Raw genomic sequence first — 24,351 nt, 5'->3', positions numbered from 1 at the left:
ACTTTCAGTGAGGGCCGAGAAGTCTCCTGCTCCTCTGCGTGTACCCAGTAATTGTTATATTACAGATTTAGCAAAGGTGTACTGCAATTGCTGCAAAGTTCTAAACTTCTAGCCTGTTATTTCTTTTTCCAGCAGGCATTTGTTTTGCAGGATTTTAACAGATCAATGTGTCTTGCCATATACAATACTACTAGCTCTCTACAAAGATGTGAAGTGTGAAATCACAAAATAATTATTGCTTAGTGTCATTTGGGTATGTTTTATGCACAAATGTAAGAATCTGAAAGTCAGAAAACATCAGGAAAAAACCATTTAATTACAAAAGAACTTTTTTAAATTAAAAAAAAACAAAACAACACAATGGCACTAAACCAAAAGCAAAATTATTTAAGAGATCATAACCACAGGTTGGTTGCAATTTTATACTGAAACTCTTAGGAACAGCTGTTCCTATCATCTGCACTTTGCTCCTGATTAAAATAATACCTAGATTTCCAGTAACAAGTAATCTTCTACAGAACTATAATGTATTAAGAAAATACACATCACTTTTGTATTACATGTCAAAAAAACCCCTTCATATTTATTACACTAGGTTCATAAATGTTTACCTAAGCATTGTACTATTTTGCTACTCTATTCCTTCCATTTGAAAAACAGGGAGTTTGTTCTACAGACAAAAGTAATTTGTCTTAGAGGATTTGCCCATAGTGGCACAGTGCTATACCATGTGGGAATACCCAGCTAGATGGAGCATCGAGGGCAGTACAGTCACATCAGAACAATTTCCTCTTTTACTCATCCTGCTTTTCAGAACCAACCAGTGCAGTGCTTCCCCGGCATATGAAGACAGACTTTGACTTTAAGAAACAATAAATATACATGGCCCCAAAATTGTTCATATGCTGTAGATAACTAATCAGCAGATGTCTAATTTTTCTATGACCTTTCAGAGTTCTATTTCACTGCTTGTACATAAAAGGGAGAGTTCCAGTGGTTACTCTGTCCACACAGGGCCCACGTCCAAAGCTCAGCAGAAAGGTCCTTTATTCCTTTAATCGGTTTTGATCACGTAAAATAATGTCATTCAGTCCTTGATTGCAAGTAGAATACTCCCTGTGAGGTCAATACAAATCTCTGTGTGCACTGAAAAAGTATTTCATTCCAGGGATACAATTTCACAGTAGTTACTTCAGGTAGTCAGCACGCAGGTGTAAGCACTTGAGCACAGCTGAGCTAGTTTACAAATAAATTGTGAAGTGGTACACAAGCTAGTGAGCCTGAAGTGTGGCTGTGGAACTGGGGCTCTGGAGCTCCAGGCCACAGCCCTCTGTGTTGCAACAAGCCTCCTCAGTCTATAATTCATTATCAGTGAATTCCTTTGGGAGCTTTCAGTCCTTTCCTGAAAAGGCATGGATTTGCAATAGCTCTCTGCTGGAGCACTAATTTTTGAAGTGGTTTAGACAGCACCTATCAGCATCAGGGAAATCAGAACTCGATTTCTAACCTCGTCCAGGATAAACCAGATATAAAGCCAATGGTAAGGAATACCCACAGTAGACCCTTACAGGGGTTTTGAGTGAAAGGTTTAGTGGTTTGCTACCTATGAAATTGAGACTACAGTTTCCTTCCACAGTTATTTTATTTTTCCTGAAAATTTTTATTATGCTAGTAACTTAAAAGTTTTGGCAGTTTCAAAACTCAATCTATCAGAGGTCCAAAAAACCTGAAATTGGTGTATGTAACATGGCTGCAATCACGGCTGAAATATGTAAAAGGTTTTTCTAGTACATGACAATATGCCAGAAAGGACAATGCCAACAGTAGTGAGCTTTAAAAAGACTCACCTTGTCACGTGATCCTTTGTTTTTTTTTCTTCCTTTTTTTTTGGTAATAATCTCAAGAGCACAATCAACTGGAGTAAAAATAAAATTACTTAAAAGATCTAGCAAAAAAGCTGCATAGAAAGCATCTTCACAGTTGTTTTTAAATAGTTTTCATCAAACTTTAAATTAGGACTTCCAAAGACAAAATACATTGCATTGCAGTTTTTTCCAGTGAAATTCACACTTATTTGGGAAATTCATATGACTCGCTCAGGTATTTTTTTAATACTGTACCATTCAGAAGTGCTGATCAGGATTTGGTTCTCTATTGTATTAGCATTGAAAAGACCTATTTGAACACAAAATGCTACACAAACAGTTTGTAGGTCTCTAATACAAAGAGTTTAAACACCTGCTTGAAAAATAAATTCTTCTTAAACAAGACCTACCATATGGGAGGTAGCTTAGTGCCATTAAAATATTTAAGGTACTTATGTATAAAATATATAAGGTACTTATGCTCGTTTCAAACATGAGTGGGAAAATTGTGCTAGCTCCAAAATTTTGCTGCAAGTAAAACTGAAAGTTTACTGGTTATAACTGTTGGGTCACATTGCCTTTTTTTTTTTTTTTAAATGGATAAAGTTCTATTAATATACATAATGGTCGAATGTTGAAAGGACACACTATCCCTTTGAAACATTCAGCTGTACAACATAAGTCCACAGGTTGGAGGTTTTGCCATTAGTTGTGATCTTAGCTCTGCTTAGGTTTTATAACCCACTCAGCATTTGGGTTGAGCTGGTACAGGTCCTTCATGTAGGTATCATCATCAAGGCAGCGCTCTCCTAGAAACAGAAAAGCCATGTGAAACAACTTCCAAAGTTCCTGTTACTGTTTTACTCCATGACATTTTCAAATGTGGGGGATGTTTAACAAATGACAACGCACATAAAAGCTGGAGGTGCTCCTACCCTTCCTGTCTGCCTTGAGGAGAAAGGGAACAAGAGGAAGAAGGAAGGAGAGAAGGGGCTGCTCTACTCTTGTGATGAATTCTAGGTCAGATTCCTCACACAGACCATGCAGATGGGAACTCCCCCTCTGCAAGCAACCAATGTCCTGATCCTCTCATGATTATATCCAAAAACTACATTCACATTTGCATAGAAGCCCATGAAAATTTCAGGTTATTTTCCCCTTTTTAAATGCTAAGTTTGTGCAAGGTTTTTCCTTGCTAAGAAGGTGTTACTCCCTATCCTCCTCCTCTTAAGTCAGCTGTTCTCCATAGCACTTGTAATAGTTGCTGTCCTAGGAGGGGAAAGTAGCACACTGTTCTTGGTGTACTACAATTTATGTCCAGTAGCAATGATGAAAATAGCATATGCTGATCCATCAAGATCTGCTCATTCTTCCCATTCCCCTACAGGCAAAGCATTATCTCATGCATTTTCAGCTCTGCATCACAGTTCCTCTTCTACTCTGCTATGCAATTATTTGGGGTGGATGGCTCGTGCCAGACAGATATTTCCAGTACTTGCACTCCTGAGACAGGAGGCAAGCACAGGTGGAATGGTGCAGCTGGGTTTGTCTGCCAGCTCTTTGGCCTGCCTGCACAGAGCAGGCAAGAGGCAAAACTCCCTGCTCAACCAGGGACAGTGTCCATCTGCTCTCTCTGGGATTTTAATCTGAACCTCTGTGACTAGTACTGCCCATGTTGCTAAACTAGGTCTTCTCTGCACAGTGCAGCATGTTCAGGCCGTAACAGCATGGGGACAGCACTTTGCCATGCCCCTATCCAGCCAGTTCCAGGCACAAATCTGTGGCAGAAGTCCCATTCAGTGCCCTGAAATCCTACAGTGTACTGACTACTGAAGAAATGGGTGCAGACTTCAGCAGCTGCATCTGCTAGAGGACAAGATCACAGCATTGGGCTTGTTACAGTTATGAGCGTAAGTGTAAGGACATGAGTGTGTCATGAGCCCCAAAAGTCTTCCTGTTTTGGGCTCCCTCTACATGAGTCAGGCACATTGGGAAGAGAGACAGCAAAGGTCAGGACAGCTGGTTTACTTAAACCTGTATGACAGATTAAAGGCAGGGAACTTCTCTTACTTCAACTGAGAGCATTAATAAGGACTAATAAGGACTGATTAAAGTTGAAATCCTCCGGAAGTTAACCACTCAGACAGAGAAAATGTCTAAGCTTTCTAACCTATGTCACAACAAAACAAAATAAATCTGCACTTTCTCTAAGAGAAATACAATTTCTGTCACAAGTTTAAAGTAACAGTAACAACTGGAATTCTGCTACAAAACTTTTTGTCCTGCAATGATTACACCTCTGTAGAATAAAACTCCTTTAAAAAAGTCTTACATCTGGGATTGCAACCTGCTTTAACGGGCATAGGAAATGTAGGTAGATACTGGATTTTGCAAGAGAACATGTAATACCTTCATCTGGCATCCAACTATTTTGGCAGTTTATTTACCAGACGTAGTAAAAACACTAAAACATACCTGTTGCAGGAAACATAAGTAAGTGCTATTTTTAATTAAGTCTTTTGGTTTTGACAAACATGCAGAAAACCTGATTTATAATAGTGATTAGAATAAAAGAAAAATGCTACAAGTAGCAATTTACATAAGGAATTGAAACTTGCAAACAAATAAGTACTGCATGTAATTTTACAATGTCAAATAAGTTTAACAGGTCACAGTTAAGGAAAAAAGTAAATATAAGTCTAGTCTACTACTGCTTTCTAGTTCTCCGTTTGTTTTCCTGAACATATGAAAAATACTCTGATTAGAAACTGTTTTCTAATGCAGAAATACTCTTGTATTTGTGGAAAAAAACTTTAGAACTGTGCTCAGAATTATCCTTGGCATTAACTTTGCTTATCTGCTACTTACTTTAATGAAAAGCATCTGGAATGAGCAGAGCAGGAAAGACTAGCTGTTGGAAAATTTTGTCACATGGTCATTTTTCTGGCTGAGCATTTTCTTCCCCCAAAAAGAACACTCCTCCCCAAAGTGACACTCAGATGCAGAACATGAAGGAATGTAACTTCACTTATTATGCCTCAGTACAAAGAGATGAATAAGATGAACTTCAAGCACCTTTGTATCCAACCTTTCTGTACTTATTCACCGCACCTACATTACAGGAACATCTGTTACAGCTGCCAACGTCCTCAGGGACAGATGGTAAGATACTTCTAATACAATGATCACACCAACATCTCTGCTGCCTTCTCCACAAGGTTAACTGTCTGCCTCAGTGTCAGGGAGAACGAGGGACATGAATAAAAATGCAACCACAGTCAAGCCCATGGACAATGTGCCAAGGAATCCTATTCTAGCTAAATAAGTTGTTCAGAAGCCATTCTTACCAATATTTCCTCCTATTTCATAAAGAAAGATCTCTTCTTTCTGGAGTGTTTGGACATTTCCACTGTGGGGAACAGAAGACAATGAATGATGATATTACAAAGGTGCTTGTGGATCAGCCACCTAGGCATGTCTGGGAGAAGTTATGCTAATTAAAATCAGCAGTGCACCTGTCACAAATCCTCACTGACACAATCAGTGAACAAGAATACCTTTGCATGCTAGTGCAAATGAACAGTCCTGCAAGCGAGCAATACACTAGAAAAGGTGAAATAAGATAAATATGAAGAAACTGCAGGTTTTAGGAAAGAATTTCATTGTTATTACCAAGTAGCTTGATATTAACACTCTGATTTTTCTTTTACTGCTGCTGTAAAAATAAGAATTTCCCTCAAATACACCATAGCTCAGAAAAAGCCTTATGGTTGGGTGGGAAAAACCACATTCTTGCTGGATTTAATTGTACAGCAACTAAAAGAAGTAAAAAACAGAGAGTGGAAAAATTAACTCCCTTTTTTATAACGGGATTCTGTTTTCCCCACTGCTTAATTGTAATAACATATGCTAAAGCCCAGCCAGAAAATAACTTTCTGACAATGGTGTAAAACTCTAAAAACAGCATTTAGGAAAAAGCAGCTCCTTAATCTCGACCAGTGTACCCTATTATTGCTTTAGATGAATAGCTAGATATGATGAACACATGCATTAATTTTATTTTTTTTTTTTTTAATTTCTCCCTTTCTAAATGGATTTGAATGACTAAAATGTGGCTTTTGGTTTAAATCATTTAATGTGCATGACATTTTCACATCATTATAGTCCAGTACTTATTATGCTGTTATATAGAAATGCATGTCCTGGGGTGACTTTATCATGCTTGTATTTTAAATTTTTATATATATATATATATATATATATATATATATATATATATATATATATATAAATGCATTATATATTTTTATAATAAATGCATTATTTAAAAAAAATTCTTTTTCTTCTTCCCTCATTCCTCTGTTTTCTTGGAGCTCCCTTCTGACTTGTCCCCACAAAATTACAAAACTATTCCTGACCCATCAGATTAAATAGCAATTAATTTTTTACTAACAGCACTCATGTATTCCTAAAGGCTTCCTAAGCTTTAATAACAATTAAAAGCAATAATTCCTCAAGCGTGTATTTTGATGGCTAAATTCAGCCAAACAGTTCATGAACTGACCCGGACTTTGAGTATTTTACAACTTTTTTCTTGATATAGTAAATGAAGAGACCCTTCTCCCGACATGATAACAAAACAAAGATGTGTTTATACCTTTTCTGGCTGAGAAACCTGGCTACTATTTCACCGGCTTTCAGTTCTTCTGTCAGCTGTATTGCCATGGAAACTTTGGAAAGATGAGGCGCTTGCACCCGTATCACTCCCTGAGGAACATCAGTCTGCAAAGCAATAAGAGTGGTGGAACAAAGCTGCTAGCAGCTGGCTTTGATGAGCTTCTCAAAATACAGTATGGAATAAGTAAGGAAGTACACTGCTCTGCACTTCACTATCTACTACACTTCTCTACAAACACACAATAACTACACAGCAGTTCAGTAAATTACATCCGACCTTCAAAGCTCTTTTTAACAACAGGGAGAACTTCAGAACAAAGGAACAGTAGTGTTTAATTATTTTTCAAAGATGTTAAGAATAACTATAACAATTATACTATATTAAGAACACACTTTGGTATGATAAAAAGCATGTGACACTGATGTGGAAAATTCTTGCTGCAGGCATGAAAGCCAGGCAGTGCCCCCACACCAACTCTCTGCCAAAAGTTCTGGAAGAAACTTTTCCAGTTCCATTTAATCTGAATGTCCTGCCCAAAAAACCCCCCCAAAAAAACCAAAACCCAAAAAGAAAACACAAAGTACTCATGGATCAATCTACTTTAAAGGATTCTTCTTTCCTTTTTGTAAATTTCAATTTTTAAAAGCAGATACTCATTACTGCAGGTTTTTCTCCCTATTTCTTATTGTCCAGAATATGTTCAGCTAGGCAACCTGCCCTATATAATGGTCTGACTATATAATGGATTTGTATTTTATTTCAACCCACAAGTCCTTGATGATGAATATTAATCATATTAGCTAGAGAGAAGGAGGACAAAGGACAGCTTTTCTGTTCCACTTGCAGGTACATGACATTTGAAGTTACAAAAGATAAAATTTATTTGTGAATAAGGTCCTAATTTCTGTTCCTGGAAATATTTCTATTCCTATTACATTATCATTTACCCAAACCCACTCCCTTTTGATAGGAAAATAAACTAAGACTCTCTGTACTCAAGGCTGATTATGGCAGTTCATTGTCTCCTTTCCTACCACGCACCCCTGCATTTACCCAACTGCAAGGCTGAACATTTTTTCTTCCATAATCACTGAATAAATCTGGGCACCTGTGAATCTAGAATAGCTTCTCTGAAATCAGAGCTAAATGAGTACAGAACGAGTACAAACATGAGCAGATTTGGAAGAACAGCTTCCTGAGAAAGCTGAAGGCTTGTTACTATACAAATGATGAGTTATGGTAAGCAATTTTAACCAAATAATCCTTCTGTGTCCAGTCTTATTATTTATTGATTTAAAAATCCTAGACATCATAACTATTTCTGTCTAAAGCAGTAAGAATCATCATATTGGGAATTTGCTACATAGTAATTATGGAATCAAAGACTCATAAGATCGCAAGAGATCTCTATGAGATTTCCCCTAGAATAACTCTAAATTTCTCACATCTGTTCCTTAAGGCCTCATCTGCTAGGTAGTAAATCCTGCAAAAATTTTTTAGCCTCTTTCCAAACTTCTGGGATCCTGACAAAAAGAAATTACATTTTAAGGATGAAATTATGGTTTACAGATGTCCCTATCTGGTCTTCCATCAAATTCAAACTGGTAAATTTCAACTAGCTTTCATTTTTGTATACAGTTCTTGATAATTTTTTCTCAGTTGACTTTAGTGGAGTTTCTCCAACTTTCAGTGGGATAATATTTTTTTTTTTTTGCTACACAGCAGGCATATGATAAATTATTTAAAAAGCAGTCTACTTTGAGTATATGAGACAAAGAACAAGAAATGTCCACAGAGCTCTAACATTATGGTCACAGATCAAACAGAATAATTACTTTGTTTATTCACAGAGAGTCATTATTAGCTCAGCTAATTAATGCATTTTGCCACTTTCACCACCTGCATTTCCAGGAGAAATCATGCTCAGCTGCACAATATATTCATGCTGCCAAACTAGAGAGAGAACAGAACCTGAGTATCCCCTAGCCCATACCCTGTGCAGGTTGGTGGGAAAGAAAATGTGGTGAGTCTAAGAACTGAATGACAGGACCTATTCTCTGCACAGCACAGTCCAAAATACCCAAGTGAGGGTCTGGCTCCATATCATAATATATTAAGCTATGAACCTATGAGAGGACTGACAACACACTGAAGAGTGGGTGACCAATGCTACTCAGTTTGCAAGTTTCCTCCCCCACCTCACAGGTCCTCTCAGGTCAGATTTAAAACACTGCAACCCCTGGCTGAATTAGGTACTTGCATTATTAAAAAAACTGAAGACAGCACATCCTTACTTGATGGAAAATACATTGGCCTACAACATTCAGTCTGCAGCAGGCAGAGCAGTCACCTGTGAGGTACTACTCTTCTTCAAACCCTTCCTTTTCAGAGGGGCTTAGAACCTAAGTAACACAGAGAAGAGCAGCTGCCTGGCTATAGGATATGGGGTAGGTCTCTTCCAGCTTCTTCTAATCCATTTTTCCTGACCCACTTAAATATTTTTCACTCTAGGTGCAGAGAGAAATGTGACTATGCAATATTTTCACTTATGAAGGAATATTATGCATACTTATTCAAGGTGCAAAGTATACCAAGCAGGTATAGGGCATGAACGTTATGAAGAACAAAATTGATTTTCAAAAGGATCTTGCTACACGGAAGGCAAAGCCTGAAAGAAATGCTAGGTCATTGCTCTCTTTGGGCTGCAAAATATTGCACCTAATTTGGGACGAACAACAAGAAAACCACACACAGAGAAATTATGTAGCAGGTAGCAATTTTTTTAGTAAATAATCTGGCACTGCAATGAGTGACATATTCAGCAGGAATCAGAAAGGTGTGCAACTCTCTGTAAACTCAAACAGATCATGCAAACAGAAGGGCCATGGGATACAATGGGTTTTATAACCTGCAGTAGCTCAGCCCAGTGCATTGCTGCTCACAGGATGGCTCCTCTTTCTGGAACAGCTGCACCATACAGAGGAATACAATGACAGAAGGTAGAAATGTGGCTAAAGGCAGTAGGTAAATTTCCAGTCCTGAGGGCATCTTTCTTTGTCTGTCTAGAGCACTATTCAGCCCAACACCAACACAAAGACTTAATCCCCAACACTGACTTGGGGCCATAGGTATGCATAGGTATCCCAAAAAGCAATTAACCCTCACAAGCCCTCTAATGTTAACCACTCTCAACACTGTACAGAGATCTCACCTGGAGTTTGCAGTAAATGCTTTTTAACCTCTGTCTCAAAAGGGGAAATGTGATTGATAGAGAGGCCTCATCAGAGCTAAGATGAAATTTTATCCAAATGAGCTGCTAATAAGAACGCAGATAGTGAGTTATTTCTGGAGAATATGGAGGTGACTCAGGTTCTGTCCATCTATGTTTAATCATGTAGGGCGCCACAGCAAGTGTTAGAAAATAGAAATTTTTCCTCAGGTTTTGTCCAGCAGCACACAAGGTAATTAGGTATTGTGTTTAAAAAAAGACTGGATGTGGCACTCGGTGCCATGGTTTAGTTGAGGTGTTAGGGCACGGGTTGGACTCGATGCTCTTTAAAGTCTCTTCCAACCTAGTGATTCTGTGAATTCTGTGAAAGTTTCAAACAGGTTTCACTGGAGTGGGAAATTCACCACATGTCTGGGTGCCTCACTTGCCACCTGATAGTTAAATATAGTTCAAGAACTGCACAGGAAATTTACCTCATTTGTAAATTAAAGCAGTATGAATGGAAAACTAGGGAGAAGGAAAACCCAAACCAATAAATTTTCCTGAAAGAATGAGACATTTTTTTACTTGAAAAACGCATAAATTGTCATTCACGATGAAGCCTTATCAATTTGTGAATATGATTTTAAGACTAATATGTTCTCAAGCACCCAAAATTACTGAACGCTTGCAATAAGCATGAAGGATTTGTAAAAAATTGTATCATTTAATTTTGACAAAAATCTCCACAGAATTGTAGGGCTTAAAGAAAATCATTGAATAGTAACTTTACATTTACATTTGAATAAGAATATTACACAAGGCTTCAGTTCTATATCCCCAATGGATTAGAAAGGCATAATTTACTCTAAAAGACCTCAGCCCTAACTCCCCAGTGGATTAAAAAGGCATATCTTTGCACTGAATTATAAAAAAAAAAATCTAATATCTGAACTTGAAACAGCATTTACTTTTTTCAGTGTATTTGCTGTTATTTCGGTGTTCAACACAGGATGGCAGCATTAAGTGAATCACATCAACTCAAGTGAATTCAATTCAAAGAATTCTTTTCTTATTAGACCAAGAAAAACAAATTCCAGTGTTTATTAGCTTTATTTTAAAATCATATATAAATTATTCTGTGCAAAGATTCCTGCATATCGACAGATACAAAAGTAATGCAAAGTGATGCCCGGGGAATTAATTAATTTTGGACATTAAGATATGTGTCAAATACTGCATAAAAAATGAGGTAGGAACACTGAAATGTAAGTCTCCAGCCGATTCTGTATATATAGCATATTCATTTGACACATTCTATTTGCTTTGGCTTAAAAGCTTAAAAAGAATATGCCTTTATAAGAATATGACAACCCTTTTTTTGGTAACAGCCTAACATACACACACTTGGTAAGAAAACCAGACTGCTCAGAGCAGACTGCATTTCTACCAGCGACCACAAGATGACTCTACCTCACCAGATTCCTCACTGAGACTTCAACCCACAAGGGGGTACTTTCGTACCACCCAAATCAGAGATTCTCACACCACCCAAATCTGATACGTTTTCATTATGGCATCAGAATACACGTATTTGGTATTACCTCTTTGTGCATTTAAACTACCTTTGGAAGAATGTACTTCAAATGCTTTATAATTAAGGTAGTATATTGTATAGGCTAAAAAGTTTCAAAAAATTGTAATTATAAAAATTATCAACAATTTAACCATGCACGAGATGCACATTTAAAGTTTTGACGTCAGTGGGAACAGCTCAACTAAAATCTTTCAGAGCTACTGGAAAAATTAACACTACAATTGCCACAGGATTTTTGAATTCTAAAGAGTGTGTGAAGAGTGTTATGCTGAAACTTATGCCTCAACATCACTGATGTGTATGGCAGAAGCCAATTATCTAAAGGAGAGATACTGAACTATGGGCTATATACACTGGGGTCGGCTGGCATTAGCCACTTGGACAATAGCTGCATAAGAAGCAGTTCATCAGTTTTTCATGTTTGTTTCATCCCTTGGGGTTTCTTGGGTTGGACAGGTTGTGCATGTTCTAGCTAAAGACTGGGACAAAGAGCTCAGTGCTTATTACTTTCCAGAGCAGAAATATTCTGAAAAATCTGTGAAAACAAACAAAAAACTGGTATAATTCTCTAAATGTGTTATGCCAGTAACCCACAAACCGTGAAACCCACACTGACTTGCTATCTATTGGAATTCTCAATTAAAAAATGCATATATGCCCTCTACTCTATCCACTTCTTCACTAAAAATTATGATCCTATTAATAAAGCATTTCAGATATAATTTTCCTTACGTCATTAGGAGTCTTCTCCTGTTTCTCATGCTTTTCCCGGTCATATGCCATCTTTTTCAGAAGTTTCTTCATAGCTTTGTCCTTTTTCTCCTTCTTCTGGCTTTCGGTGTTTTGTTTTCTTACTTGGTTAACAATAAACTTCGGAATCTAGATAGAGTAAGCATGAATAACTGTGTAATTTTCTCACCAAAATTTTGTAAGTGGCCAGATTATCAGGTAGAACTCAAAACCAGTGTTTATTTTCAGTAATAACTAAAGATTCAAATAATATAAAACTGTGAAACAGTTTTAAAATAAGTCCATTTGTGATAAAATATTCTATTCAGTAACTTCTCAGGGGAAGAGAGGTGGAATCATACAGCATTTTTACTTCTGTCAGCCAAAAACATTCACTTGACACTTAGTACGTAAAATGGTGCTAATTACTTTTCCTCACATGCAGCAAAGGTCAAAATTGTTTCAAGGTGCTGATGGACAACACACCTCCAACTTGTCCAGTTTGTCTAAGCTAGAGCTTTGCTTAAGACCATGACAGAACTTCATGCTTTATCAAAACATGTTTTATATAACATTAAGTTTGGCCCACAAGGGCAATGAGTTCAAACGCTGTATTTCCCGCTAATATCTCTAAGCCAAAAAGAATTGCCCACAGCAATATATACTGACAGACCAAATATACATATTCCCAAGGACTTATTTTTGAGTTCACCTGTAGTACATATAGTATTAAAACTCTGACCACTAGAGCTTAACATTAGATGTAACATTTTTGTTCTGCTCCCATAAGAGTAACCTATGACCAAGAACGCAGCTGGATCGGTCTGATCCTTTTCTAAATCATGGACGTAACTTCACATGACTTCTCTATTCAGACACCCTGTTGTGAAATTTATCATCCTCCCCCCCTCCCCCCTTAAAACCACACTTACTGTCCAGAGGAGTTTTTGGTACTGGATCATAAAGCGCATGACATTTGCTGTCCCAGCTGCCATGACAAACTCGCTTTGTTCAATAGTCTTTGAGCCAAACCCATGAAAGGTGAAAAGGTTTGGGGCCATCACCATCGCAACATTCTTCAACGTCATCTTATTTTTGTCTCGGTGATCAATTACCCTTTGGAGGAATTCAAGCAGTACCTGAAACAAGAGCAGAACTTTCAGCTCAACTCTGCATGTTAGAAGTGAAGCATGTGCGGAGTTCAAAATTAACATGAGTGAAACACGATATTGGCACATTTTTCTAAAAAAGCTCTTAATTCCTAAGAAAACCACGTTCAAAGCAATCAATAATAGAAGTGTGAATATATTTATTCACAGAACAGTAATGCAAGTTTTGTTTCCTTCAAGCAATGAAGTAAAACATTCCTGTTGTTTTTGTGGCTAACATTTTCCAAAGCATTCATGTGACTTTGAGGCCCTGCACAGTAAGATTTGTTTCAAAACCTTTGTTATGTAGGTGTATAAGCAGCATCCCACAGATGCTTGTGAAGACATTACTGCTGGCATTTGTTAAACTGAAAGTGAACACAATAGTGCCAGCTGTCATGGTTATGGAAACATGGAGTGGCTAATTCTGTAAGGTAAGCAATTCACAAGTAAAGCACTGCATTGGGAATGACAGGTAGCCAGTCAGAAACTGGCAATTTTCAATTAATTTGGTTCCAGATATTTGTAGCTCAACTCAGGAGCCTTCTTGACTGCCTCCACACAACAAATAAACTCAAAAAGAAAGTCTTGCTTGAACAGTAAGACCTAGTAGGATTTTTTGCCTGTAATAGATGATGTTCTGCATCCTACACAAATCCTGCATTCATTCTTGATTGTAACAGCTTTAATGGTAAGCATATTCTGAAAAAAGAATTAATAGCTTTACTACAAAAGGACAAGCACAAATTGGAAGATCCATGTAACATGCTACAGGAAGTGTAAATTTCTAGTTTATTGAGAGTAGAAAAAACAGCACAGAGAGTGAGGAATAAAATTAAGAGCTAAACCCACCTCATAAAAGGAAACTCACATTCACTGTATTCTAACACTATTTCTTTTTTGCACTGAAAATAATGACAGATGCAAAAAAAAAAAAAAAAAAAGGGAGCAAAACTTCTAAGAGAAAAGGTTGCTCACTGGGAGATTACTACTGCAATCCTGGAAAAATGTCAAGTCACATTCTTTAAAGTCATTTGGGAGGAGTTAGGACTCTAAGTTGTTGTTTTTTTTCTCCCAAAGTTATGTGAAATATGGGGGAATAAAAAGAGTCAGTAATTTCAGCATTAACTTTGAACTGAAAAAAAAAGAATGTTCAAAAGACAGTGGCATTCATTACAGTAGATTCACAGAAATAGTCAAGACGTATATGCAGGAAAATAGTATTAACAATTCTAACCTTCAGGGTGTCTCTGTTTGCTTCAGGTAGAAGGATAACCAAAAGATTCAAAGCTTGCAGTTGCTGTTTCCTAGTTGGGAGATCTGCCAATAAAGCACACAGAGCTCAGTATTTTGAAACAGTTATTTATACTCTTCAAAAAGCATGATTTCTAAGTTGAAACTTCTTGCAAAATGCTGAATGCATACACATGGCTAATTATCACAGTACGACAAAGGACTGGCAGATCCTGGTTTTCTGATACTCATTTCCAAATGTTCTTTTAGGATTCAGTTGGTGTGACTCAGCAGTCTTTTGGCACTGTTTTCTAGACGCCTTGTGATTCCTACTTTATTTTGCAATGCTACAAGAAGGGATTGCTGACGGTCCTTCCCTTTCTGAGCCTGTGCTCCAACACACCAAAGGGTACATCCAGCACTGCTTCCATAGCTTCTCTGGTTGCCTTCACAACCAGCACGATCTCCCAGGTCACCCCCACAGAATGAATACCACATGTAACTGAGTGAGGCAGGTCTCCAGCCACATAACCAACAGCAGCTGCAATGGCAAACCAGCGGGGATGAAACCAAGAGCAGAGAAGCTTAACACATATCTACAGCAGAGAGTGCTGTACCAAGTGAGGCAATTTAAGAAAAGCAACGTTGCTTCTGCCTTTTACCAACTGCTCAGCGGTGCATCGTTCACCCAAGCTGCACAATGAACGCATCCCTACACTCCTAGAGCTCCTAGAAGAGCTCCTGTGTTCTGGCAGTGCAGAAAGCTCCACATTTGCCACTTGTGATAAACTTCCTCCCGTCATGCTTTAGAGGACATGCTCTGGCAAGTCTTCTCAGGAGACTCCTAATGAATCAGCCACTACATCAAACTAGGGAAGAAGGGGGTGCCTGCGCACAACATAGTTTTATCACATGATTTCAAAATTCAACAGGGCTGTTCTCATGCATCCTGCTGGGATTCCAACTGAATTGCTATTTCAAATACATTTCATCCAAATCATCTCAGGAGACGCCACCAAAAAAAAAAAAAGTTCATTGATGAATTAAAAAAAAACCCACCTTGCTGACTACCTTCTACCATACCAAAAATTAAGGCTCTGAATAAATGAGTGGCAAACTGTATAATCATTAAAAACATCATGTAGTGAGAGCAATGTTATCTACCTGCTTTAGAAAGACACACATTAAAAGTGAGGTTTAAAATTAGTTTCAAAACACGATATGTCACAATGTTAAAAAAAAAAAAGAAAATCAATCTTTTCCTAGGAAAGTAAGCAAAAATACAATTGCAAAACAATTAAAATTCATTACTTAAATGAAGAGTTTCTGTCTGCAACAATTGAATTTTAGTTGCTTGCATTATTTAAATTAGCAAATTAAAGTGCTCAAATTGTTCTTTAAATATTTAATTCTAACCACACTACTTAGTCACATACTATGAAAAAACACTGACTACTGTCACAAAGATGGTCCTTTTTCTCTACCACCTAATCTTACTGCATGAAACCAACAAGAAAAATGATTTAAACAACAGGAGTCCATGAAATGCTGTGTCTGTTTTGAAGCAAATCTTTTGGTTCAATATAGAAAGTGGTTTGGATCCTGGCACCTGAGTACTTCTGGGTAAGTAAAACCACATAAGCCTTCAGACAGCTGAGGAGCACAAGCAGAAACCCTCCTGGCTCCAATCACTACCCAGTACATGAAACAACCTCGTGGAGCTCTTTGCTGCCAGCACCATCTGAAAGTGTTCTGGCCAGTTTTAACTTGACACTCAGTACTGCAAAATCAACAACACTGTGTAGCAGGCCAAAGCACCAACCCCCTACTCCAACCAATCTGACAGCATTGAAAGGCAGCTCAGACCTCGGAGACTTGACATAGAAGTCAAGAATTTTTAAGAATATTTGTCAGTTTGCCTGTCCATGTGAATTCTCTGGGGCTGAGTTTAGCTAGGTTGGTTGGAGCATGGTGCTAATAATGCCAGGTTGATGGTTTGATCCCCATGTGGACCATTCAAAAAGCTGGACTTGATAATCTTTGTGGATTCCTTCCAACCCAAAATATTCTGTGATTCTATGAAAGCCCCTCTTAGAAATGAGCCACTGCTCTGCCTGCAGGCAAGGGAAATTGAACTTGCAGTCCCTTGTTGACTGGGGAGTACGTGGGTTCTCACTCTGGATTCATTACCACCAACCCACTCTCTTCCAGTTACAGCTGGTATGTTTGCTGTATTGTACCCAGCTGGCAAAGAGGACATTTTCACAAGAACTTGCTGATCTCAAGGGACCACAGACTATCAGCAGTTCTGACTATTCTGCTCTAACTTCTCCTCTTATAAACGGATAAAATACCCTAACCAGTATAAATTATCATTTGTTATATTTCCTGAAGAACTGCTTATCTTTGTTGTGGTTTTCTTTTGAAGCAAACACTATTTATAAACTGATACTGTCATACACATTTTCTGTGTAACCCTTGTATAACTCCTAACTACTATGAGAAACATTAGGAAGTGAAAATGTGCTTTCATTGCATGTGTAAGCTATTAAAATAGCTGTTACATGAAAGATGTTATTTGCACAGTAGCAAAATTATGCCCATCTTTTCTCAGGAGAACTCATATTGTTGTTATTCAATTTGCTTCTCAGCAAAGAGGCACTTCTCTGCAAGGGTATCAATTCTTTCAGCAGAGACAAAAAGGATACTACTCACTCTGCACATCTTGGAAAGCTTTGAGATATTCTACGGTGAGGAGTGGCTGAGGCAGTTCACGGATGAAGAGTTTTAAAAGACTTGCTGCATCATGTTGCTTCACATTTTCCCAGTTGAAAGTCCCGTCATAAAATTTTGCTTCCAGTTCTTGGCAAAGACCCTGAAATGCAATGGATACAGAGAGCACCAGTAATATCTGGCTGCTGGAAGTCACGCGTTATACACACAGCAGTACTTTCCACACTTTGAAAGGGGGGAGAAGGACATCTGAAATATCACTTAACTCCAGTTGCTGCTGGTCATTTGCTACAAAACAGATAAATGTGGGATCAGAAGTACTGCAAGTAAACACACATTAATAGGCAGCAGTCAAATGATACGGGAAAAAATCCCATGGGCCTGAGCCAGGGCCATACGGAATAAATATACAATAAGAAACAGATATCATCCTCAAGCACATAAGGGTCATGGCTTCCCCTCTACCCAAATATTAAGACTGTCTGATATACAGAGCAATTCTGAAACTGCTACTGTCACTATAGCCATGTTGCTATAGTGCATACATGGCTATTTTCATAAACAAATAAGGCAATTATGAGTGTTGACACACAGCTTCTTATCAAAATATACACTAAGGTGAGGCTGGTTCTCTTTCAAAAACACAGGGCATGATTTGTTTAACTGCATAGCTGAATGTCTTGCCATCTACAGGGAATTCCATGTTGTTGGGCACATACAGCTTTGCCTAGCATGGGATGTCAAATGTGCCTCGCGTGGAAGCGGCCTGTCCTGCAAATCATGAGGTTATGCACAAGAGTCAAGAGCTCTGAAAGTCTCAGTGGAAGGTCATAACTCTGGGGCTGGGAAACGATGGGATACTGTTAGCAGCAGACATTACCATACCCCTACCCTGCTGCCATGGCAGTGCCACTACTGGCCTTTCACAGATGCATAAATGGCAACACGCTGCAAAGACCAAGTCCTTCTTAGTCTATTGCTAAGCATCAGGCTTGATCTCACACCCACTTCATTTATTTCCTAGTCTGGCAGAGTGAAAAGTAACCTCAGTACAGGGCCAGAGGCCCCTCTCACAGGTCCCTCCCTTCTAGCTCAGTTATTCTGGACAGAAAAGGAGGACAGAGACACTGGCTTGTTTTGTAAAATATGTGCGATGGAAAAATATGGCCATAATTATTTATCTGGACAAGAAGGGCACATTGAACAAAGGATATTAGATACATTTTTAAGATACCCTTCTCAATACATTTAACTTTGTCCAAATGGAAAATGAATCTATTTAGAAAGAAAATGTGGACACTTAGTTTGGTATAAAAGTTGGATATTCTCAACTGTCCTCCAGAGAGATCTTTTGTCGCCACTGACTGTATTGGAGGTTCAAATGTACAACAGTCATAATTCAGATGTCTAAAGTCAAGTGGGTATGATTTCCTGATCATCAAAAAGAGCAAGCTTTAGAAAGAGAGATGAAAATTCTCCCTCAGAGACTCATCACCTTCTCCATCCACATTCAGACCAAATCACTGCAGTAAATGCAGTATTAAATGTAGAGATACAATTATTTTAAGAGGGGCAAAGGCAGAAATTTCAACTATGTGTCCTAGTGCTCCAATGCCTACATTTTAAAGTAAATGTATTTGACTATGGGGTATATCCAATGCACTTTCATAATAACCCAAAAATCTATAGAATATGATAGCAAAGTATTTTTCTGTCTTTCTATAAAACTATATAATGAGGAAAAGACTTTTTTTTTTTTTTGTTTAAGAAAATTAAGGGAAAACTTCAGTCCTCTAGTATGATAAATTGTTTGCTTTTAAAAAAGCTTTCTATTAGAATAAGTAAAAGAACTTAAAATATTTGCTAGCAAAACTACTGTTTAATTTAAAGAAATAGTTCATGCAAATAGAGAGGTTAAAAATAAATGAAGGCCTAATAGTGAATGATCCACTGTCTGAGATATTGTATTAAGCTAATAAAATCAAAGAACAAACAAATAAAATAGAATCGCTAAGAAATCACTCTAGTTTGCAGAACCAATGTTAAGTGGCAAATAAAGAATGGAGGAAAATTGAAAAAAAATTAGTATCTTAGTTACCGGTAAATAAACAAACCCAATTTCCACAATATTCCCTTCTTTTAGTTGTTTCTAACGAACCAGCAGCTGGACCAAGTTCTACACAACAGAGGCTGGCAGACGTCTTTGGACAGCTGAATCCACTTAAATGGTCCTTTCTGTTTGGAACTTAAGGCCAGCTCAGACCATCTTTTTAACACATTGAGCCTTGGCATGAATCACAGTGTGTATTTAGCTCCCTGCATTAAGGCAAATACTGGGGAAGAGCCTGCTGGATGTAGCTGGCACTCACCCTGGGAAGTGTCACCGCACACAGACGTGCCTAACAAGATTGCGCTCGGTGAGCCGAGCTCTTATATTGCTGTTCATAAAAATAAATGTGAGAGGTTCTTCAGTGCATGCTGCCTGCCTTGCCCTGTAACGCAGGTTAAGTCTAGCTATTAAAAAAGGCTCACAATGCCAGGGAAAAGCTTCTTCCTGGGGTAGAAAGACTGTGTATGAACTGTTCAGATGACTAAACTGGTTCAGGGAAAAAGCAAAAGGCTGGAAAGCTCATGCCAAGAATTAATGAGATTTTGGCACAACTGAATTTGAAAAGTAGCTTTGACTTTCCTTCGAACTTAAACTCCAGTCTTTCCCCAAAACTACAGTGAGTGAAAGCATAAAATCTCTGGCTAATATAATTCAGTTTTCTGTGTAAAGAGATTTTGTTTTCTGTTTTTGAAGATTTTGATACCAATGGGATGCTAAAATACAATTTGTATGACAAAATAAATTCAGCAACCACATATTCATTTTGGGGGATATTAATAACCTGTGCAATGTTTTACCTTTACTCTCGTTGCAACTCCTGGTATTCTAAGAAGTCCCTCTGTTTCCAGAGTTGTCTCTTCTATCTGGGCAATCAGCTGTCAAACACAAACCAAATTGGCATGAGCGAAGACGCCAAGTAAAAATTACTGGCAGACAGTTCTGATATACTGAAGCCATTAAGCTTCTGTCTCTCTCTCCGTGCATATGCATTTGTGCACACAGATTTGTAACAAGCAGAGGTTCAAACACAGTTTGCAAATGAATTACAGTTCTTGTAGAAGAAAACTTCATCGTGGTTCTTACCCTTTTTTATGAGTCCTATTAAAGAGGAGTTTGTTTATTTTATTAAAAAAGAAACCTGTATGTTTTTTATCTCCTTCAAGCCTCCTCTGAAGGCTGAAGAATTATTTTCAAAAATTACCATGGCTTCAAAATTATATCCCAATTACTATCCTTGTTAAAATGTCTCCAAATCAAAATAAAGCAAAATAATTAAGGTAACATTCTCATGAATACTCTAGGACTTTACAAGAGGAGAACTAAGAACTTATAGGCTTTAAAGAAGTCTCTGATTTGCAAATTCTGACATTCTCCCAATAGACTTAAAAGTCTGCATCCCTTCACATGGATAAATTTGCAAGAAATTCCATAAAAGTAATTAAAACCCATAGAATATATTTTTCTCTAAATAATATGCCTAGAAATATTCACTGAAGGATGGAATAAGGAGTATTTAAAACAAATCTGTAAACGTCAAAAGCTGATCACATAATTTTAGCACAAATAGTTCCCTCCATGTTTAACTAGGGCAGTGCCTTTGTTACATGCCTTCCTGCACCAGTGCTTGAGTAAGAAAAATTATGCAACAGAGTTTTTTCCAGTTACAGAAATTAAAGGGAGTTTACCTACCACTGCATTTATGTAATAGATAAACACCACTAAAAAAATTGGATGGAAAACCCCACAAAGTTAGAAAACAGCACTAGAAGTGTCACCCTAGTGCATTTTCCATGGTTAAAAAAAAAAAAAAAAAAAAAAGTGCTAACTGGCCCCATCCAACTCACCCTGTATCTGGCTTACACCAGATGAGTGCCTGCCACTCACATCTGCTGGACGCAAAGACGCTGTGGGCAGTGTATGACCTGCCATCAGCACCACTTCTGGGGAAGGCAAGGTCTGGTGGCACGCCTGGTGGCCACAACTCCTTCACCAACACTCACTCCTCTTGGCACACAGCAAGAGTGGCCACCGGCCACCAACCTCCTGTCTGTGAGAAATCCCCCCTTCATCTCTATCAGGGCTGCCTTGCATGGCTTCATTAGCAGGCCAGAGACTGGACTTACTGTCAGCAGAAACCTCTGATGACAACACATGAATCACTATTACTGTCAGATCTTCCAGTTGCAAAACCCCTGACAAAATTATGTCATTAGTTTTAATTTAAATTCCTCAGTGAAATAAAAACTAGGTGTATTTGTATTTTTAATTAAGCAGCCTTCCTGTTAGCTTGCTTTGTCTCATTGCAGTGATAAACAAGATACATTTAAAAGAATGAACAAAATTGGTCTCTTGTACTTTATATAAATGCCCTATTCTTGGAAAGCACACGCTGCTGAGAACAAGCAGAAGAAATGGGAAACTGTTTATTTTCATATTCTCATTTGAAGTAAAACTGTATTCCAAATGATGTCTGCACCTTGCAAAACAAATCACATCTATAAGATATTAATGTTTATGTAGAATTTTCGATGTTGCTAGGATAGCAGAGTGATCAATCACTGCTTGCAATTTGATTTCTCAGTTTATAGATAGCAACTTCTCCAGAAACGTGTTTTCATGATCCTGAGAAAGCAATTGTTGGCATGAATGACACAGTGGTAGTTTTCAGACCGTGATGCAAAACTACTTTGAGATTTCTGTTTCTCAAAAAGCAGCAAGCAACTCTACAAACAGACTGAAATGGTGATGATAGAGCACTGAGTTTCTGTCAGTGTTAGGACAGATCCACACTCAGTGGTTTATTTTCTTCTCATGAAATGAGATGTGCTATGCATGGGCAGCAAATGAAAGAAGAGTCTCCATCTTCTTTCCAATTATTTCCCCCATCACCATGACACGATATGAGCAAAGGCATACCCCTCTGTACTAAAGCAACACATCTTCTCACAATCTGCCTTGTGAGTTTATTTCTTGAATTCAAAATAGGTCTGATACAGCGCAAAGTATCACATTTACTGAATTTGTAAGTAAAGTTGCAATTAAAAGTTACAATAACTTGGATGGATTAGAGTATTATGCTGAAAACTGTGACAGGAAGCAAATAAATCCAGGACAAAATGTTATGTTTTTGTCATTTTGCAAGTATGTAAAAAGTTAACTTCTTCATGCCTATTTACCTTCTGAAAAATCAGTGGGATCTTGGTTCCTGGGACCTTCTTCTGATCCTGCTCCAGTAAAAGTGACAATGGGACACCAAACAAGCCAGAGTCTGAAGAATAAAGCAAAAGAAGCTGAGATATTACCCAGATCTTTTTCCAGTACATGTGATACTGGCATAAACCCACATTTCTGAAGCAGCAAGTCTATTCAATGCGTTCAGAGCTATTGACCTTTTGTTTAAACTGTTTTAATGTCCTTGCCAGTCAAGTTATTCCACAAAACATTCTGGCTAAAAGGATTCATCATCCCTTCCTCAGGAGTCTTCTGTTTTGACTTCAGATTGCCATCCACATATTCTGGAGTACAGTAAAGCAAACTGCATAAATGAACCATCTGCACAGTTCTGGTTTGCAGAATGGATGTGATAAGGACCCTGCAATGCAGATCTTCACTACTCAATGCCAGTCATTATAGCTGAGAAGGAAATGGCCTGAGTAAAATATCCAGAACTTGGCCACTAAAATGAGACAAATACAATTATCACCCAGAGTTGCTCTGGGTGACTTCTCTCTACAAGGGTTTGGAAATAACAGCTTTTCAACTCCTGTGCTTTTGAATTATACAGCACCAGCAGAACAGCAAGACAACCAACTCACTAAAGGTTCATTTTTAAAACCAGCAGAAGTACAGTTAATTCTTGGTTAAAAAAATAACTTTTACAATAGGGCCAAAGCAATTCAATTTTTTTTTTAAAGGAACTCAGTCACAGTTAATTTAGCCCTGATGACAAACTAACCTTACTCTTCATGTAAATGGGACTTACATGTGTTATGGCCCAGCTGAAAAGAAGTGAATAACCATTTAAAGAGAGCTATGCTAATAATGACTAACCCAAAGTTGCTGAGACAGAACTTCTCTGTCAGAAGTACTGATAATTGCTGTATGTGCAAGCTTTCTGGAGCAGCACATAACAATACAAAATCCACAGTCAAAATCTGCTGCTTGGTATGATGCCCTGCCAATATTGAACACAGAACAGATGCAATTACTAAAAAAACTGTCAGCCCTTGAGAAAACATGATATACATCAAAGAAAGATCAATTTCAGTGCCAAACCAGAAGTTCTTGTATCTGTCAGCATAAAAAGTCTACCTATAAAATACAAGGGACTCATACATACAGGCAATATCCATACCCCATAGCTTTATTATCTTGAAGTTCTTGTCAATAATAAAAGTTTCCATTGAAACGTAGTTGAAAAAGCAAACTCCAGGAGGTCAATAAAAAAGAAGTGCTGGGCACAGCATTCTCCAGAAGAATGATGTTTTCATCATCTTCACATACTCAAGCACAAAGGAGAAAACTAATAGACCCACCACTGTATGAATCAATTGGCCAAACATTTAAGGGGTGAAGAGGTAAGGGTCAGACAGAACAAAAAGGCACTGAAGGCAGTACATTGCAAAAGCAGATTTCCTACACATTGCCATGAGTCTAGTCTATCTTTTTTACCTTTTAAAGAAGTTTTTAATCAATTCAACATTTTATGAATGCCTACCATTCAGATAATAATGCTGAGAGTGAAATTCAATTAACAATTAATTTTGTAAGAAGAAGCAGTTATAAGTAAGACCCAAAATACAAGAGAAGAAAGTGCTTTGTCTCTGTTTTTTAGTGACAGCACAAGTATTTCTGCAAGAAGAAAATGCATTCAAGTGATCAAGGTCTTGTTCGTGTTTCTCTGTATGCCTTTTGCATTAAAAAAGCTGCTTACTACTACTGTAAAGTGAAGAACATATTCTGAAGAATCTATTATACCTCGCTGTGTATCTCTCTGTGCTCTCTGTTGCTTTCAATTATTTAAAGTGAGCTATTGCACTGTCACATTCAC

At 37.8% G+C, this 24,351-nt stretch overlaps 1 protein-coding gene across 1 annotated transcript in view; it reads right to left on the bottom strand.

Annotated features, from left to right (window-relative positions):
* Positions 1–297: 297 nt before the first annotated feature.
* Positions 298–24,351, bottom strand: part of ARHGAP18 (Rho GTPase activating protein 18) — a 68,611-nt gene continuing 44,557 nt past the window's right edge. Inside the window, exons 7-15 of the mRNA XM_059842124.1 lie at positions 22,478–22,569; positions 20,099–20,176; positions 17,174–17,333; positions 14,463–14,545; positions 13,010–13,216; positions 12,081–12,227; positions 6,523–6,647; positions 5,213–5,274; positions 298–2,674 (exon numbers count right to left, since the gene is read on the bottom strand). Coding sequence (XP_059698107.1) covers positions 2,583–2,674; positions 5,213–5,274; positions 6,523–6,647; positions 12,081–12,227; positions 13,010–13,216; positions 14,463–14,545; positions 17,174–17,333; positions 20,099–20,176; positions 22,478–22,569 — 1,046 coding nt within the window. The 3' untranslated portion in view covers positions 298–2,582. The remainder of the gene's footprint in view (positions 2,675–5,212; positions 5,275–6,522; positions 6,648–12,080; positions 12,228–13,009; positions 13,217–14,462; positions 14,546–17,173; positions 17,334–20,098; positions 20,177–22,477; positions 22,570–24,351) is intronic.

This window comes from Haemorhous mexicanus, chromosome 3 (genome assembly GCF_027477595.1).
Source record: "Haemorhous mexicanus isolate bHaeMex1 chromosome 3, bHaeMex1.pri, whole genome shotgun sequence".
Lineage (NCBI taxonomy): Eukaryota > Metazoa > Chordata > Aves > Passeriformes > Fringillidae > Haemorhous > Haemorhous mexicanus.
The sequence above is the reverse complement of the archived record's forward strand: the minus strand, read 5'-3'. Positions and strand labels throughout refer to the sequence as shown.